Source organism: Hemicordylus capensis, chromosome 2, assembly GCF_027244095.1.
Source record: "Hemicordylus capensis ecotype Gifberg chromosome 2, rHemCap1.1.pri, whole genome shotgun sequence".
NCBI classification, from domain to species: Eukaryota; Metazoa; Chordata; class Lepidosauria; order Squamata; family Cordylidae; genus Hemicordylus; species Hemicordylus capensis.
The window spans coordinates 183,344,546-183,364,100 of record NC_069658.1 but is presented as its reverse complement, the minus strand read 5'-3'; the positions used below and the strand labels follow the sequence as shown (position 1 = coordinate 183,364,100).

The 19,555-nt window shown below is 45.6% G+C and overlaps 1 protein-coding gene across 3 annotated transcripts; it reads right to left on the bottom strand.

Annotated features, from left to right (window-relative positions):
• Window positions 1–126: 126 nt before the first annotated feature.
• EMD (emerin) lies at window positions 127–18,336 on the bottom strand. 3 transcript variants are annotated; one of them, XM_053288716.1, is made up of 9 exons: window positions 17,944–18,335; window positions 6,833–6,922; window positions 4,203–4,295; window positions 4,021–4,101; window positions 3,605–3,685; window positions 2,534–2,614; window positions 1,506–1,609; window positions 1,333–1,385; window positions 127–776 (listed from the first exon to the last, which is right to left on the bottom strand). In XM_053288716.1, exons 2-9 carry the CDS (start codon window positions 6,912–6,914, stop codon window positions 512–514), a joined length of 840 nt encoding a protein of 279 aa, XP_053144691.1. In that variant the 5' UTR covers window positions 6,915–6,922; window positions 17,944–18,335; the 3' UTR covers window positions 127–511. The 3 variants fall into 3 exon arrangements, with proteins under 3 accessions (XP_053144691.1, XP_053144692.1, XP_053144693.1); XM_053288717.1 differs by lacking the exon at window positions 17,944–18,335 and adding an exon at window positions 17,328–17,476; XM_053288718.1 differs by lacking the exon at window positions 4,021–4,101 and having other exon boundaries at window positions 17,944–18,336.
• Window positions 18,337–19,555: the final 1,219 nt, after the last annotated feature.

The window sequence follows — 19,555 nt, the reverse complement described above, 5'->3', positions numbered from 1 at the left end:
TACTGAAGGGGCAGGACATATTTTAAATAATTACATTTGAGGGGCAGAAGAATAAGCACCTAGGGTGACAAGGTGGAGGGAGAAATAGCGATGGCTCAAACTGATGTTCAATGATGAAACCAAGACTTTTTTTAAAAATCGTTTGAAGTTTATTAGATTTCATACATTTGTATATTCAAAAAAAGCTGTTGATGGGCTACATATGTCTGTCCCTTCTTTCTCTTCCCCTTCTAGAGAAAAAGCCACCTGCAGCCCCAGTTATAAAGTAAAAGCTACAAAAATAGCACATTAAAATGCCCCATATTAGCAGATTTATGGGATGGATGGACTGAGGTTTGGGGAGAGGGGCAGGGAGCTGCCATGATTCCGGGAGGTTGGTGGGAACTCCTTCATCCCTGCCCCCGCTCCACTTTGGGGTTACAAACATGCAGGCACTTAGTGGAAGCCCTGTATAAACCTTCCAGGCTCTCAGGGAGCTAGCCTAGCAAGAGGATGTGCCCAGGCTAAGGCCTTAGTGCGGATAGTGCAGAAAGGGGTTGTCGTCGGCACCACCCTGCAGGAAGAAGTAGGCGAAGGCCAGTAAGCCAGCCAACAGCACAAAGAGCAGGAGCTGGGGCCACAGTGGTAGAAAACGCTTGGTTCCACCATCGCTGCCCGTGGCTCCTTCCGCTGCTTGGGTCTGGCGCTCAGGACGGATGGCACGGCGTGGCTCCACCCCCAGAGAAGACAAGCCAGGTGATTTCCGATGGAAGATGGTCTGGTAGGAATCACTGTCCCTGCAAAGGTAATTCCAGCTGTAAGCATCTACTGGAGACAGTGAGAGTTTCCCCCACCCCATGCCCAGAGCACTACGTAAATTGTAGTCTCCCTCACATTTCACATTGGTCGACATTTCAACTTGGTCTTCAATGTTGTGTTTATATGATTTGCTGGCAGAGGAGCTTCACAGGTGACACGGAACTGACATGCAATCCACCACAATTCAACAGACCCCCGTTTTTGTTTTTATTTTTAAATTATTATTTGTGTTGCCTACCTAGTCCAGTTCCCAAAGATGACATTAGCCTACCTTTTCACTTGAAGATCCTAGCAATTCCTAGGATCTGACTAGCCAGCTGTCCTAGTCTAAGGCCTGCACAGATCTCTCCTGCCTGTTCCTTCTATCTCATCTTCCTGACTAGGAGGTGGTGCCCATTTCCTTCACAGTCAGTAAAACATTCTGCAGATGTGACATCCCGGGTGGGTGGCATCTCTTTCAGAAACTGGACTGCCAATCTACTCAGCTCCCAGGAATATGTTTTCCTGTTGATGCCTTTGCATTTCCCCACTTACCTCTTGACTGACCCATCTTTCTGGCCAGAACTGTATGGATATGGTTCTGTGATCTGAAAGGAAAAACAGGTGCCTTTCAGCACAGGGCAAGGATGATGGGATCCCTTTCTGGGTGCCTTGAACGTAACCCAGCATTGGGCTTGTTCTCTCTACAGATGAGGGAGACAACTTACCGGCTGGCGAGCGCTCACTGCCCCTAGAGGTGCAGTACTGCTTGCTGATGACAAATAATGACGATAGGAAGACGTGGAACCCTCAGAGGAATTGGCGTCCCAATCTGGGGAGGTAGAACGAAAGATATACACATCAATAAGACTGGAATTGGGTAAGAGCAGGGGGAAGTTCCCAACCTTGGGCCCCTGGGTTAGAGCCGCTGATCCTACAGGGATCCAGGGGCAAAGCTATAACTGAAGGTGGGGGGAGGGATACAATTGTCCCTGGATCCTTGAAGGTGGGGGGTCACACTGCCTAGGCAACAGAGAACTTTTTAAATTTGCCCCTTCTGCCTCACTGGCATGCTGCTGGCTCCTGATTGGAGGACTCATGCCAGTGTATATATGTCAAAAAATGTTTCTGAGCCAAGAGGTTTTACAGACAGGGCTCCCCCCACCCCCCCAAATCCACTCCTGATTGGAGTGGGCCAGTCCACATATTCACTGGATTTAAACCGACCTTCCTGCAGGCTATCATGGACCAGGACAGTCAGTGCTTTGAGTTATGTCTGGGGTAAAAAAAATCCTATTTCCAGCAGCTATTGAAAAAAACTCTGGGGCTTCTGCTTTCTCCGAATTGTCCATCTAATCCCTCGAATTAAAATGCCTTGAATCTGCTGCAAAACAGATTGGCTCTTCAGATACCCCGATGCATAGAGCCATGTGTAAAAAACCTCCAGGGAAATGCATAAGTGTGTGTGTGAAAGTGTCTGCATGTGAAGGCCATATGTGATACTGTTTGCATAGGAGTGAGAGAATGAGTATGCCAAGATGGCTTTGCTTTTCACCATGTTCTTACAATTCTTCTGCAGCAAAGGCGTGTGTGTGTGTGTGTGTGTGTATCTATCTTTGGCAAAGAGCCAGTGAGGGGGAGTGGGCAGGGACCAATCTTCCATTTTTGTCTCAGGGACCACTCCAACCTTTCGACACCTCTGCAGAATCTTCAGTCTAACTACATCTGCCCTCAGATTGTCTCCATTTCATGTTACCTTCTGTTGCATAAGTGGATCGTCCTTCATGGCGAGGGAAATCATAATTATGACTCAGGTAGGACTTGCTGAGGCTGGGATCTGGGAGAGTACAGGAAAAAAAGGGTATGTTAGCAAAAACCTTTTATCTTTCTGATCACTTTAGTTTTTGTTATTTTAAAAGTAGGTTTCGAGTCTTTGTGACTATGGGAACAGGTTTGTTTGCAAAAGGCTCTGACTCCTTATGGCAATTTGTCCCTCTCCTCTAGTCACTGGACTTATTTTACTGTTACCCCTAGCTTATTAATGACAATGGCAATATATCAATATATAGCATATAGAAATTGCAGAGAAGCTCAGAATTTAGTCCTAGGAGTAGAATTCAGCATCCTAGAAATCCCAGCTTTTATTAAAACAGAGTGCAAGCTTCTGGCTCTGGTGACTGCAAAAAGTAGGTGTGAATGTGAGTAGGGCGATGTATGATGAAATCTCAAAACATAGAACAGGATTTCCAGGGGGATGAGCTTCAATGCCCTGCACACCTCTTTCCTCAAGCAGCAGAAGAATTGTTCAAAACATTGAAAGATATGCAAATGAATTTAATTTGCATGATTTATACAGACTGCAGAATTGTTCCATCCTTGCAATACAGGCAATTTTGTAAGTATAGAGCATATGCCTCTTTGGTCATATCTCCCTCCTCATCAAGAGTGTCCAAATGAAGCAAAGTCAACAATACTGGCCTAACTACAGAGAATGTTAGTTGCATTTAATGACATGACACACAGTGAAGCAAGTTAGCGCCAACTGACTTCAGTCCCATGTATTTTAATGAGATTTTTTAGCAAACTGAATTTTCTCTGTATCATTTTCAATACGATCCTGCCAAGCTGAAGCATTTTAACCCCCGGTTGTAGCATGTAATCTGGAAAGTGCACTTGTGTGGCTAATTACACAAAAACAGTTAGCAAATTCTCTCTGAATACAAATCTCCTACCCCTCCATGCCCTCCTACTTTCCCAGCATCAGGCCTCCTATATCCCTTCACCCACCTCTCTTCTGCCAAGAAGAGACTTTCCTTCCACCCCTTACCTTCACTTCCATACTCGGAGTATTCCTCATTTCTCGGGGAGTCATAAGTTTCCCTGGAGTAAGTTCTTGTAGAGTCAAGAACTGGAATGGACAGAATAAATTGGAGAGAGTTTTGCTTTCATGCCAAAGGATGTCCTTCACTCCCCCAGAGCACTCACGACAAGACTAATACCATGCACACCACCACCCTGCTCTGGTCTTTATTTGTTTGTTTGTTTTTACATTTTATATCCTGCTCTTCCTCCAAGGAGCTCAGAGCGGTGTACTACATACTTCAAGATGCTTCTCTATTCCAGCCTGACAAGCTGCCCTTCTTGCTCCCCAAACCTCCCCTAAAAGTTCTCTGAATCCTCACTTCCAGGTTGCTGTCCTGCCTGCCTTGTCAATGCTGCCATTTTATCTAAGATCACTCCCACCTTCTTGTCCATAGCTGAGGTGTTCCCTGTTCCGAGGACTCACAAAAGTCTCCCGTGAGAAGCTCTCAATTCTGCTCGGCTCTGTAGCGACAGAAGTTCATGGAAAGGTGGAGTGTCAGTGGCTGACTGTGGGGGTACCTTTCCCCATTTGTGCTGGACCTGTATAGGTTGTAGGACAATACCTGTGTAGGACAAGGATCCTCCAGGAGAAGGGCGCTGTGTCCGCTCGGTCTCATATTCATAGATTTTCTTTTCATAAAGTTTTCGGGTTGATCCTAGAAGGTGGAATTGAGGTGGGCCATTAAATCCAAGCCAAAAATGGGTTCCCCAGCTCCTTCTTCCAACTTGTTACCCTTCTGGCACTTACAAAGACAATCCCTTGACAATCCTAGTCTTGCTTACTTTCCTTGCCTCATTCAAATGGTTGCCACCTTCCAAATCCCTGCTCTCATCACAACCTTCCCTGTTCATCCTCTGTTGCTGTAGGGCCATGCAAATCTTTGCTGAAAGCATGTTAACTTGCACATTAAGGGTCAAAAAGACCTTCAGTCCAAAATGTGGTGGCTATTTCAAATCAATGTGCAATTCTTCACTTCTGAAGCTACAGAGAGCAGAAGGAAAACTGAGAGTGGGCAAATCAGAAGCGATGGCAGCAGCCACATTTATTTGTGTATCTGCTCCTCTCTTCCTTAAAGTGGTGGGTTGGTTTTTGAAAAAGGGAAAGTGATGAAGGAAGGTGAATTCTCCTCTCTCTTTTCTCCTTCTGCTCCATCTCTTCAGGCATTCTTCTCTCCAGCCAGGCTTACTTTGAGTATTAGTGTTGGACTGGGAGAAATTTGTCTGATGTGATAGAGCATGGAGAGGTAAGACAGGAGGTTTCAGTTCCCCTTACCCATTGTCTCCTTTGGTATAAGAGGTAAGCCCCCCTCGCCTCAGTGCTTTTAAAATAATACTTATTATTATTATTATTATTATTATTATTATTATTATTATTAAGTGTATATATACACACACACACACTGCTTTTCAACTAAAAAAAAGTTCACAAAGCATTTTATATGACAAAAGAAATAAGATAGTTCCCTGACTCTAAGGGACTCATAATCTAAAAGAAACGCAAAGGAGACACCAGCAACTGCCACTGGGAGGGATGCTGTGCTAGGTTGGACAGGGACAATTGCTCTCTGCCCCTCTTGGTAAATATAAGAAAACCATCACTCTAGAAGGTGCCTCTTTGCCTAGTGAGCAGGGGTGATATGGGAATGGGGCAGACATGTGAACAAAAAAATGTCGCTGCCATATCTAGTGTAGCCCGCAAGAGTCCTTGAGCCTTCTCCTCTTGGCTGTGGACCCCTCCATCTCTGAAATCCCAGCCTTCATTTCCTAAGCTCCATCCAACTGGATTTTGATCTGCCGCCCCCTTAGGCCTCTGGCTCTTGCTCTTCTAGGCTCATGCTTCTGTAGTCTCCTGGGCCCTTCCAGCCTGTACAGCCTTTAAGTGCAGAACTGCTCGACTACTGGCAGTCAGGGCCTCCCCGTCTGCCCACCTAGCTCCTCAGTGGCATTAGAGCAGACACAAAACCAACCCCATCCAATGTGTCTTGGGGCCTCTGAGAGCCAGCACTGTGCATTGATTGCATCAGTACTATATTTACCCGAATTGAAGAGGACTCTGAATTTAAAACGATCTCCTTAAAAAGTAGAGATTAAATACAGGTGATACCTACATTACTCAAAAGGAACCGGACTCTGAATTTAAGACAACCTCCTGATTCCTGATATAAAAAAACTTGGAAGAAACCTAGTCTTTGATTCAGGTAAATACAGTATTTATTACATTTTCATGCCAGCTTTCCTTTAAGGAGTTTGGAGCACCTTATATGGGATTTGGTTTGCCTTCACAATAGCCCAGTGAGGTAGGTTGGCTGGAGGAAGTAGGACTCGCCAAGAGGCTTCCCTGGAGCTTCCAGGCTGAACTGGAATTTGAGCCTGGGTCTCCCACATCTAAAGCCTAACACTTCAGAGGCTGCACCACACTGGCTGTTAGGGCCAACTTACACCCCATGCAGGTGTGCATGCAGGGGCGGAGCAAGGCTGTAGTGGGCCCAAAGACAAGATTTCTGGTAGCTCCAAGTCTTAACACTCACATCAATTTCGAAGGATGAATACAACTGAAGGAAGCCCGGGTGGGTGCGCAGCTGGAGGAGTCAGTCATGTGACTTGCCTCTGAGGGGCGCCCCAAGGCAGTGGGCCCCCAGACAACTGTCTCCCCTTGCCCTATTATAGTTACGCCCCTGTGTGCATGTACACAAGTCCTTGCTGCAATTAACACCTTCAAGCATGAAGGGCAGATAGGCATCTTTTTAAACATACTCTGGGCATGTGTGTGGGGAGCTGAGCGAACTGCAGCTCTAAGAACGTAAGAACGGCCCTGCTGGATTGAACATTCCATTTCTCACAGTGGCCCATCAGATGTGTCTCCAGCATGCATTTGTGCTGTGTACCTGCATCTTTAAAGACATAGGTTTCATTTGCCATGTAAAGCGTGAATCAGCCCTCCGACCTGATCTAGAAGACTTGGGTTGAAATGGCCAATGAGGAAGCCGTTGTTTCTAAAACTACATTTGTACAATGAAATAGTAGTGCTGGTAGTTTCAGAGATGCTGCAAGCACCAGTCAGATAAAGAAACAGCATTACTCTGGTCTGTTGGGCCTGTCTCCTAAATTTCTGGTTTTCTCTTTCTGGACTCCACTCTCCAAATGCACACCTATTTGCTCCCAATGTAACCAGATGTACTGCCTTAGTCCATACCAACAATGGGCCCATGCGGGATGCTGTAATTCTTCAGGCGCTCAATTAGTTCTTTATCCGTTAGGCCTTTATACTCATCCATGGTGTTACCTAGAAAATGAAGGGAGGAGAAAACAGTTATACCCAGTGCTGTTACTACTGTGATCTCAATAGCAAACAAGCAAATGAATACATAAAAAATAATTTACAGAAAAAGTCAAACCAAAAGACTCAGGACTACAAGCAAAACACATAACCTTGAAGCCAACTGCAGACTGGCAACAAGCCAGACTGCTACAGATTCCCTACAAAGAACAATTACACCAGAAAGTTATCTCATTATAGTGAAGTGGACGAAAGGAAGGAAGGCTCTCTTTGGAGTAGTTTGGCTCCAAAGGCTGCACCATGAGCTCACCAAGAGCTTATACATTTAACACTTATTGCAAAATGGTAAGTAATTATGAATGAGTAGGTTGGGCTGGGCTAGGCAGTGATACAATTCAACTGGTAACTTTATTGACACATCAGTAATCCAGTCTGCCAAGTCAACAGGTGGGGCATATCATTTCCTGAAGCACATGCCGAATGGTAAGAAAGAGGACTGCCCTTCTCCTATCCTCTTGGATTTTTTTACAAAAGGAAACCTGTACAGCACCTTGAAAAGGTGCTCTGAGAATTAAGATTTATAATCTCTTTGCAGATTTACTGACAACACAGTAAACAGAGACGTTGACCGTGGTTACTGAAACTTTACAGTCCTGCTGGTTAAAATATATTCTATTTGAAATTCTTGAAGCTACATTCATAGGCCATTATTTGGAATATTTTAAAATGTCTGTATTTGTAACCAGCCCTGTTCTATAATCCCAGTTTAAAAAGTAGTTTTGCTGGAGGGCCACTTTATCAAGAGAGCGGGGGTGGCAGGCCAAGGACCCATGCGATGTCCCACCCCCAAAATGGTCTATTGCCAAGTCCCATTACCACACTGGCCACTCATTCACACCTCTCTTTTGCCTCAAGGGGTGACAACTGGGAAGTCAAATGGCACCACGCAGGGGATCAAATTTAGCCCAATTGCTGCTGCTTAGTCTATAAAACGTATCCGAGGTTTAGGCTGCACCAAGAGAAATCCAATATAAGTTTAATACTGGCTAGGTGCCCACATACAACTGAATTGTAAGGATTCATATTGCAAGGGAGAGTGGTACTCTGTTATTAATGGGCTATCCTGTATCACATCATTTTTGGCTTTTGAGATATAGAGCCCTTTCTCACGATCAGTGGAAAGGAAAGGGCTTGGCTTTCCTAACTCCCTTTAGGCTGATCGTCAGAACAGTCTCATAGTGTATCTTGAGAGAAACTGCTGCATTCCAGGAAAAGCCCCAGAATCAGTTTCTAGGCATCAATCCTGCACTGGGCTCAGTATAGTTTTGAATTCCTAGGTGCAAGGGTGATAAAGTGCCTCATTTTTCCTCTCACCCATCCTTCCTGGTCAGTCAGAGCAGCTGCAATTTAAGACACTGGCACCAAAGCAGCCTCTTGTCTATTCTGCCCAATGAGGAATTCCAAAGAACTCAAAAATATTGTGCTACATAAGTGTAAGGAGAAACCTGAGCGTCATGTGCCTTTCTATTATTTATTATTTATTTAAAATGCTCGGGGTGGCTCACAACAATAAGATAGACACAAGATACAATAAAAGTAATAAAATTAACTAAATTAAACAAAAAAGAAGAAAGAAAAAGTTGTCAGATTAAAAACCACAATCATTATTAGGTTCAAATTAAAACTGAAAATTATAAAAAGCTAAAGAACCTACCAGATATAACAAAATAATAATAATGGAGCATTAAATAGTCTTCTTTTAAAAGGTGCATTTTAAGATGTTTTTTCAAAACTGAGGGAGGGAGCACTTTTTATGTCTACACTCTGCTTCAAAAAGGACCTGTGTGCTCTGCTTGGTATGGGGGACATTTCCAAGTAACTCCCTGTGTGTGGGTTGGGGGGGGCGATAGTCATGTCTGTTTCTTTATCCTGGCAGCACTTGGTGGAATCTAAAATCTGTCTTGCACCTGGCAGACGGCAGCCAATCTAATTAAGTCTACATAAAACCTCTTGTACAGCATTTTAAGAATTTTAAATTCTATCATACTCAACTTTGTCTCCCCTTCACATTTTTTTTTAAAGCAGCCTGAGCAAGAGTTCTGGAGAGCTCAAAGGCTTTCTCACTACTTTATGAAATTTCAGTTGTTCCTAATAAAGGCCTAATACTTCAGCTTTTGGATTCCTCCCCTGCCCCACAATTTACCAATCAGTGTCCCCTGTAAAAGGGATTACCAGATGTTGCTGATTACAGCTCCCATAATCCCCAAAGGCCAATGCAGCTGGGGGTTATGGGAGTTGTAGTCAACAACATCTGGGAATCTCTCTTACAGGGAACACTGGTACCAATATAGCGGCCTGCTATTCTTTAAAGTTTGCCTATGCTCCTCCCACTAATATCATTAATGAGGGATGAGATGGGCTGTAGTCCACAACAGCTTGTGCGACAACAAATTTGTTAGTCTCTAAGGTGCCACAAGACACGTGGCATATTTTGATATGTTCTTTCATTAGCTCATGCCTGCAAAATGGTGTGCCTCTTAGGAATACTTTGAGCCCTTTCTCACGACTGAGTGACAGGGCTTGAGTGGGTGGGCAGCAGGGAAGGCCGCAGAAGCTTGCCTTCCCCGCAGACGTGCAACGTGGAGTTGCTGGGCACACGAATCACACGTGTTGTCCCAGCCCCCGAAAATCCCACAATGCACAGTGTGAGTGCATGGAAAGCAGCTGGCGCTGACACACCGTCAACTGATCAGGGTTAAGGGAGTGCTCACTCCCTTGAACACACTTTAAGAGCTGGCTTCTTAGCCAGCTTTAGCCAGGTTCCCAGAGGCAGCCAAGACCGGGCTTAGCGGCCCTAGCCCAGTCTTGGCTGCTCATGACAACTGGGCTTTCCTATGCCTCCTTTCTAGTGCAGCCACTGCTCCCTGTTGACTGCTTCACACAGCAGGAGTACAGCAAGTGTCCTATAACTGGCACAACCCTACATTCACCTGGAGACCGAGAATCCAGCTATGCAGAGACAGCAGAGCCCAGCCTGGTCGCCTCTTAACTATGCGAACCAGTGGAGGACCAGCCTGGGTTAAGCACAGGATCAAAATATGCCATGTGAATTTGATGAACTATAACAATGCATCCAGTTCTCTATATTACTACACCCATCTGGGTATACCTAAAATGGTATTTGCATGATTCAAGTTGTACCTCTTTGCAGAGGGCAACTGTTTCTGCTACAATCGGTGTGGAGGTGGAAGACCTGTTTTAATACTAGACTCAGCCGTCATAGTTGCCTTGTCCTCTCTCTATCTACTCCTAAGGCAGTTAATCAAATAAAACATTAAAGTACAATAAAACAATCCAAAGAATTTCCCTTATAAATATTTATATACTACTTTTCAACAAAAAGGTTATCAATGGAGTATATAGAGCAACTAAAAAGTAATAACAAAAACCATTTAAAAACACAAACAATAGTTAAAACTAGCTGGACAGGGCGCAGAGCATCTCCCACCCCCACCTGGCCATGGTTTCTGGCCAGCCTGTCCCTCCTCCTGCCCGCCACCTGCTCGTCCCGGTGGCCATTTTCTCCCCGTCCCCGTCGCTAGCCCGGCAGCTGTTCGTGAACTCTCGTGAGAGCTGCCACACATGGGGTTAGCGACGGGTACGCCTAGGAGAAATAAATATATAGAAGATTAGGCAGCAGTGAGAACAAGTTTTCAGAAAGGAGGGGAAAGAAACTCAAAGGCACAACAAAACAAAAGTTAGTTTACTATCAACTGAGAAGCCAAAAAGGGGGGGGGGCACACAGGCCTCAAGGAGCAGAGAATTCCAGAAGTTTGGGGTGCATGAGTGTCTACAGGATCTTTTTTGGGGTGGAGCGGGAATGCATATACAAAGTATGGTATAGTGGTTAGAGTGTTGGACTAGGCTTGGGGAAACCTGAGTTCAAATCTCAATTCAGCCATGAAACTCACTGGGTGACTCTGGGCCAGTCACATATCTCTCAGCCTAACCTACCTCAAAGGGTTGCTGTGAGGATAAACATAATCATGTCCTGGGCTCCTTGGAGGAAGAGCAGGATAGAAATGTAACACACACAGACACAGACACAGACACAGACACACCCCAGGTTGTGTCTAATGTTAATTCAGCTTAGAGTAGACCCACTGAAATAAATGGATTTAAAATTAGTCCCGACTAAAGCTGAAATCCACTTATGTGGGAATAAGCTCCATCTAAACAGAACTAATATAAAGTACAACCCAGCAAATTTATTAGTTATATAGACCAGCATCACTGCAACTTCACCAAAAATGTGAAAATTAACACAGATAAAGAATGTGAGCCAAGTCCCACTCAGAAATAGTCACAGAAATATTGTTAGTAGGATACTGCTTTGGTTGGCAAATGCTACTGTGAATAATAAAATATATAGAAAAGGGAGTTAGGCATCCAAAGATTCAAATGAGGAATTTTGAGTCAAATCCAAACTTGGAAGTAAGTGAAAGAGAGAGAGAGAGCACTAAAAAATCTCCACTGAAATATTGCTAGTAAACTGGATTTGATTACACACGTTTTGGGGAAGCTTCAGACTCACCCGCAACTAAAATAAATAACTTTTTTTAGTTTGAAACCCCTAGGCCCTAGAAAGCAGCCGCCAACAGCTCTTCCTCCCTGCTTCCAATTGTGAGCCATTTGGAGTACACGAAACCATTTTCTTATGCTATATATACCATCTTGAGATTTTTGTTTTGTTTTGTTGAAAAGCAGTATATAAATATATTTATAACAACAAAGCAAAAGCACACACACACACCACAGACCGGGTTAAAGTCAGCAAACAATTAATTTAGCACCGACCGCCACAAATAGCCACCACATGGTAAATCAAAATAGGGGGGAAACACAAACCAGACCATTTGTGCTAGAGTATTAATGCAAGATTCTCTCCCCTGGTCCCCATGCTTAGAAACCACAGGAAACAAGTTTTAAAATCAAACCATCTTGCACATGTGTGTACAGGGGGATCTCGTTATCCACGGAGGTTCCGTTCTTGGCTTCAACCACAGATAACGGAACTGTGGATAACAAGGAATTGAGGCAATGGGAATCAGGGGGTTAGGTTCCTGGAGGTGGAAAAAAGCCTAAGGGAAGCTTTAAAAGGCCTGAAATAAAGAAATAATGTACCATGCCATGCAGGTCTTCAGCTGTCCAGCAATGCCCCCTAAAAGCCCCAATTGTGCCATTTCCCCATGAAAAATCCTGGGGAATTCCCACCCCCCCGAAAGAGCCCCCCGAAATGGCTCTATTCAGAAGAAGGCTGGCTGGAAATGACCAGAGGTCATTTCCTGCCACTTAGGAACCAGGGCATTTAACCCTTTTAAAACCACGTATACTGAGGTAAGGTCTCCATTGTCTGTCCACAGATATGCGAAACCGCGGTTGTTGGGCCGCGTGTGACAAGGTCCACCTGTATCTGCATTTTTCCCTGCAGTGAGATACATCAACTGCATCATCATATGGAACTCATGCCTCTTTACGGGAGATGCACAAGTTCTCTCTTTGGACAAAGTCCGGTATTGTCTACACTGACTGTCCCAGCCCTACCTGAAGATGCCAGGGATTGAACCTGAGACGTTGTGCATTGATATGCTCTGCAACTGAGCTATGGTTCATCCTCATATTGCTGGACTATGAGGCTGTTCACACGAACAGCCCTACCCTGGCAGGGCTGCTTGTGTGGAGGGCTGGGATTGGGCCAGATACTGGCACTACCCCGAATTTTTTACCCGGGCTTTTACTGGGGTAGAAGGGCTCAAGCAGACCTTATACCCCACCAGTCATAATGACAGCCCAGCTGGATCAGGCCCAAGGCCAATCTGTGTGAAACAGCACCCTGTTTCACACAGTGGTCCACCAGGTGCCGCTGGGAAGCCCACAGGCAGGAGGTGAGGGCATGCCCTCTCTCTTGTTGTTGCTACCCTGCTACTGGTATTCAGAGGCGTCTTGCCTTGGAAACTGGAAGTGGCCTATAGCCACCAGACTAGTAGCCATTGATAGACCTGTCCTCCAATGAATCTGTCTAAGCCCCCTTTAAAGCCATCCATTCCAAGCTGGTGGTCATCGCCACATCCTGTGGCAGAGAATTCCATAGGTTGGTTACACATTGGGTGGAAAAGTACTTCCTTTTGTTGGCCCTACATTTCCTGGACATCAGTTTAATGGAATAACCCCTGGTTCTAGTGCTGTGAAAGAGGTAGAAAAATTTCTCTCTGTCAGGGATTTGCATGAATCATGATTTGTGCACAGATTTGAAGCTCAGCCAGGGCACCTTTAAAAGTGAGGAGAGCAGGTTGGAACCTGCTCCTCTGCCACTCGCCACAGTCTCCTGCTGCAGTAGTGCATCCCCCAAGGTGATCACTGATCAGTCACTGATAGATCAGATCCCATCAGTGTATATGTGAAGTTGGGTTTTTTTGCTCCAATGTACAGAGGTGCACCTAGGTAATTTTGGAGCCTGGACCTAAAGGCCTTTGGAGGCCCTCCCCCCCACAAACACACATACCATGACCCATGCAGTATTTTTAGTTCTTGAGGGTACAAGCAGCAACTGAACTCACAAGAATGTAAGAATATAAAACAGGGATATTCATGCAAATATGCATTAGCAGAAACATTTCAACACACCACTTAACATATTCCCACCCCATATATTTCTTTCTCCACTCCCCCACTCCAAAGTCAGCACTATCCAGGACAGACTAAGGAGGATTTGGAGGCCCCTAGGGGGTGTGGAGGCCCTGGACTTCAGCCCGGAAGCCCAGGAGTAAGAGTGGCTCTGCCAATATGCATCACTTTACACTTGCTTACAATAAGCAACATTTACCATTTTGTTACACCCACTCACCCAGTTTGGAGAGATCCTTTTGGAGCTCCTCACAATCCGTTTTGGATTTCACTACCCTAAATGTGGTCGCTAAGAGTCGACACCGACTTGATGTCACTTAATCAAACAATCAAATAGTGTAGTGTCATCTGCAAATTTGGCTGCTGCTTACCCCAACTTCAAAATCATTTATGTATATAAGTGAAAGAGCCCGAGTGTGCACATTCCATGTGGCAGTGGGGGTATCCCCCAATGCACCACGCTCCTAGCGCATTGCACTGTGGGATGCCAGAGGACTTCCTCCTCCCAGTTCTGCTGCTCACGGAGGCTTGACTCATGTGTAACGGAAGAGTGATCATGTGTGGAGTGGCAGGTAGGAGCCTGTCTCCCCGCCCGCCCGAGGCTGTATGAATGCCATCTAGATTTGGGGACCTGGGTTCAAATTCTTTCCCACTCATCCATAAATCTTACTGGGTGACCTTAGGCTAGTCATTCTCTCTCATCCTATTTCAGCGTCACAGTATTGTAGTGAGGGTACAAGCAGAGGCAGGAGAGACCATATGCCCTTTGGAGGAATGGGGAAAATATAAATGTCATAAATAATAAAGTAAGTGTGTGTTCGTTAATATTCATTCACACAGACCTCTTAGTCACATGCACCAATCCCAAGCATGTAAATTCAGAAGCAAATTCAAAGGGATACAAAAGAACAAAGCAAAAACAATTGATCACTTGACTTCAGTTGATCCCAGATCACTGTTTACAGTTGTGAGCCACCTTAAGCAGTATTGTACTGGAGGGGTAGGATATACATATTTTAAATAATAAAATAAATAAAAGTCACAGCAATCAGCAGCCCCAGTTTGTATTTTTGAAGCCCTTTAACAAAAGCGCATGCACACACAGAGATTATTTTAGCAACCAAACAGAAATCACATCTGCTTAAACTCCATTTCATAAATATAAAATATCCTGTATGTATGTATATATGTAATAGTTGAAGAAAGAAGAAAAACTTTTTTTTTAAAGTGAAGCAGCCCAACGGGAGCTGTGACTCTTATCTGCTGCTCTTATTTTAAAAGACAAAAGTTCAACAGTCACATGAAAATATACTCTAAGGGGATTTTAGCTTTTGTTTGAAATGCCACTTTGTCTGAAAGGAGTAGTCTATTTCTTAGGGTAGAGAAAAATTTAGTCCCTTGTGTCTGACTACCTCATCACAGAAATCAATGTAAATGGAGGAGAAAGACAATATTTCTCATCACCATCCGAAAACCCAAATTCTTCTAATCCTGCAAGAATTACGCAATACTGTGCTACTGCCAGCCATGAGAAGAATGATGATCTCCAATCCTGCAGTCCAAGTCCAGCACAGCAGCTTTGTGCCTGATTTCAAAACCAGCTCTCAGTACCTGAGGCAAGATCCAGCTGGTCAGGAAGAACACTCCCTCCCTTCCTTCCTCAGCAGGAGGGGATCCCTGAGGCTGTTGTGTTTTCTTATCTCCCCCAGGTGGTCAAGCTAGTTATGCAGAAGAGTAAAGTAAAGTTTGCCATGGAGTCATGTTGACTCCTGGCGCCCACAGAGCCCTGTGGTTTTCTTTGGTAGAATACAGGAGGGGTTTACCATTGCTGCCTCCTGCGCAGTATGAGATGATGCCTTTTAACATCTTCTTATATCACTGTTGCCCAATACAGGTGTTTCCCATAGTCTGAGAAACATACCAGCAGGGATTTGACCTGGCAACCTCTGGCTTGGTAGTCAAGCCATTTCCTTGAGAAAAGAGGAAGACAGAAGAAAAAACCCCTGCTGGCACTGCTGCTTCTAGGGCTATTGGCTCAATGGTGGGGGTGGGTGGTATGACCCCCCAAGAGGGGTCATTTTGCCCCCAAGAGACCCATGTTGGGGCCTCTAATCAGAAGACCCCATGTTCTAAGACACCCCCACCCCCAAACAGACTTCCTATGGCAATCAAAGCTGTCCTTCCAATAGAGATCTAATAGTAGGGCAGATACATATGGATGAGCTGGTGCTCTTTGGGCTCTCCTTTGACTTCTCGGGTCTGCCCTTGTTTGTTCCACTGGGGCAAAAGGATGATATGTACCCACGGTAAGCCTGTATTCTACTTGATAGTCAGGGATTGGATGGGTGGTGGATGTTGATGTGCATTTCTTGCATAATTACAGAAATCTGCACAGCATACATTTGCTGCAACTTTGCATTTCTTTGTGCATAAACAACAAAAATTAGAAGCAACATTAAAAATGTCTGTTTATAAAACCACTACCAAGAAGATGAGGCGACGATGCTAAGGGTTAGGATTTTTGGTATGGGGAACTCTATGGCAAAGATTCTGTCCCAGTGGGCTGGTGTGCAGGGGTCAAGGACAATTTCCAGCACATTGATTATTACATTAAAATTAATTATTAAAAATATTAATGAAAGTGAGGAGGCAGAAGGTAGGGATCAGGGGGAAGGCGAGCGGACAGTGAGATGGTTTCAGTGGGGTTTGGCCCCAGCAGCAGGGGGCAGCTGGTCTTGAACAACCAAATGCAATGAGCCACTGCTCCTCATGGCTCTTGCTGCAGGATATTCCTATCTGTGAGCCAGCAGGAAAATTATTTATTATTTTATTTACATTTATATCCCGCTCTTCCTCCAAGGAGCCCAGAGCAGTGTATTACATACTTAAGTTTCTCCTCACAACCACCCTGTGAAGTAGGTTAGGCTGAGAGATAAGTGACTGGCCCAGAGTCACCCAGTGAGTTTCATGGCTCAGTGGGGATTTGAACTCGGGTCTCCCGGGTCCTAGTCCAGCACTCTAACCACTACACCACGCTGGCCCCAAAATCCCTGTGGGCCAGATCCAGCCCCCTGGCCTTATGTTGTGCAGGCCTGATAGATAGATAATTGGCAGCAGTTAAAAGTGTGGGAGGTGTCAAAGATAGTATTGGCTACGGGGAATCAAGCTACACAAGTCTGAACCAGATGCAATATAGGCAAACCATTATTAACTTATCCTACCAATTATACATGTTTGCACTGAGTTTGAGAGAAAGTATGTGCATATATAGGAGGGCGATGTGAGAGTTCACACACAGTCACATGATGGGCAGCTCTGGGGTAGGAGATACTCATTAATGGCGGGGGGGGGGTGGACTCAGAAAACCAAAGCCATATTTCTGCTCCACAGAAAGAGGTCTGGCTGCGCTCCAGTCCCAAAAAGGCCTCCTGATCCTCTTACAGGAATGCAAAAGTATAAGGGAGGCTGGCAGAGGGCGGAGCCTAAGGCTGACAGATGGATGCCAAGTTTTCAAAACGACGGAGGAGGCACCCACGAGGAGCTTCAGGGCTGGGGCTGAGGAGGACAAAACTGAGGAGAATTTATCCAGGAGAGCAGAACTCACGAGCGGGGAGCAGACATTACACAACACAGCGAATAGCAAAGCGCACCCTGGAACGTCATACTTGTCTGCCGCTCAGCAAAAATAAACTCCACAGAACCCTCGCAAGACAACTGTAGTCCATACCGTGAATTTAAAAAATACCACTGGAAGCACAGGGGTACTCTGGCATTAAGCCCCTGGTCAGTTGCTAGCTGTTGGGGAAGACCTTTGACAGAAAGTCCAGGTTAGCGGCTCAACCCCATCTCCACGAAACTGTCGGGATGCTATTTAGGGATGCTATATGTAAATTTGCCAGTAGATTAGCAACTTCTGGCGCGGGGGGGGGGGCGGTTGCGGAAGCGGAATTGCACCTTCCCGTGGGTCACATTTGGCCCAGGCGCCTTTAATTGCGGGATCTTATTTTTATAGTAACCACGTGACTGCCCCTCCAATCAAATATGGGTGTAACAAAATACTTCTTTTATGTATAGATGATCTGGGCACCTTTCGCTTCCTTTCATTCTCTTCCCTCCCCCCACCCCGAACCCCCGCAAAAAATCCACACTCGCCCTAGAGATTGGCGTAGAGGGCGATGGGGATATGTGGGCTGCTGCGGGAAGCGAAAGGGAGTGAAGAGGGAGGTGGCGGGAGAGGAGGGGAGTAGCAGTGGGGCCTCAAGCAGCGCGGGGGCGGGGGGCGATCCTAACAGGGAGGATCGCGGGGCGGGCGGGGAGGGAGAAAGGGGGCTTTAATTCAGTACCTGCTATTCCGAGCGCGCTGGGCTGGGTAGCGAAGGCAGCAGCACCATAAGGGAAGTGAGTCAGGCAGGCTGCGGGGCGGGGCCGGACTGGGATCGGAGTCGGAGATCATCGACACTCCCTCCCTCCTTGGAGCCCAGCCCGAATTCGGGGCGGGCCCCATTCCCCCGCTTTCTCTTTCTTGGCCGTTTGTCTTCTGTTTGTTTCAAATCTGTTTTATTGTCCAGGTGCCCTCCCGCTGGTCTCCGGCTCCGGGGCGCAGGAGAAGCCCCGGCTGCGCTGGATTTTCTAGCATTGTTCTATCTTGCTGTTTTTGTTGTTCTTGCTTTTATCTTTTTATTATCTAATTCCTGGTCTTATGTTTCTTTTTTTCTAAACCGCTCAGGGAAGCTATTTATCCCTAAGAATGGTCTGTAAAGATGTTAAAAAACAACGTGCTGTGACGCTTATAGAGAATCCTCAGGTGTTCTATCCGAATAAAGGGCAGGATGTAGGAAGTTGCTTTATGCCGAATCAGACCATCGACCCATGCACCGCTACAGACAGAGAGAGGGAAAGCTTGAGAAGCAAATCTTCTTTTTTTAAAAGGAGGCGGGGAGGAAAGTCACTTTTTGGGGGATCATGTTTTGAGGGGACAGAAAAGGGGGAGATAAAAACACTGTTTAACAGTTGGGGGGAGGCTAAAGGGTCAGGGTAACACTGAGGGGAGTTGAGTGAAATGCGGGGGGGGGATTCCTCAAATGCTTGGGGAGAAACTGAGCTCTGGGTCCATCTAGCATTCTAGCTCGTTACTGTCTGCACTAGCGGGCAGCAGAGTTTCAGGCACAGATCTTTCCTAGCTCTTTCTGGAGATGCCAGGGAGGATTGAATATATTCACATGCGAAGCAAGCAGGAGCTCTACCAATGAGTTGCGGCCTCTTCAGCCTTGAGCTACAGGACAGACTGCCTGGGCTTTGCCGCTCTGTACATAATATATATTTCATTCAACTGTTCATATTCCTGATTCAACTCCACTGCCCTGTCCTTTCATACCACAACTTTCCCCCTTGCATTCTACACACTCATAAAGATGTACATTCCTCCCAATACTCAAAATTTTGTGGGTTGATTAATAAAGGTGCTAGCAGGGATGGTTCATGAAACAAGTATATAGAACTGTGAACAGAGCTGCCACATGGAAAGAGGACAGGTTGACCATCTTATTTATTTATTTATTTATTTATTTCTATGGAAACAGCTTTGGAAATTTTGTTTGAAAAGTAGTATATAAATAGTAGTAGTAGGACAGGTCTCCTGCACATTTAATACATAGAAGAAGGGATTTCAGCAGGTGCATCTTTTCTCACGCTCACTTCCTCAAAGAATGCGTGACGGCGAGGGAAGTGTGGCGAAGGGCGGGGTCCCTTTTCCGATGCCCCAATTGGGCATGCAGTCCTGGGAGGCTCTGACCATGGGCACGGTCGGGGATCCTCTCCCACCAGGTCCTTGTAAGAAAGTGGGTCGAAAGAGGGATAGGTCAGGGGGAGTTCTAGAGAGTAAATGGAAGGTTCCGATCTATGTTTTTTGGTTAACCAGTTTGTATATCATGCATGCTAAGTTCCTCCATCGCAATG

What these genes read in the sequence shown, in the direction of transcription:
- EMD (XM_053288716.1), bottom strand. Translation starts at nt 6,914, where the DNA reads ATGGATGAGTATAAAGGCCTAACGGATAAAGAACTAATTGAGCGCCTG. An exon ending in AGGATCCTTGTCCTACACAG is followed by an intron (nt 4,102 to 4,202) that starts GTATTGTCCTAC and finishes CTGTCGCTACAG; the next exon opens with AGCCGAGCAGAATTGAGAGC. An exon ending in CTCCGAGTATGGAAGTGAAG is followed by an intron (nt 2,615 to 3,604) that starts GTAAGGGGTGGA and finishes GTACTCTCCCAG; the next exon opens with ATCCCAGCCTCAGCAAGTCC.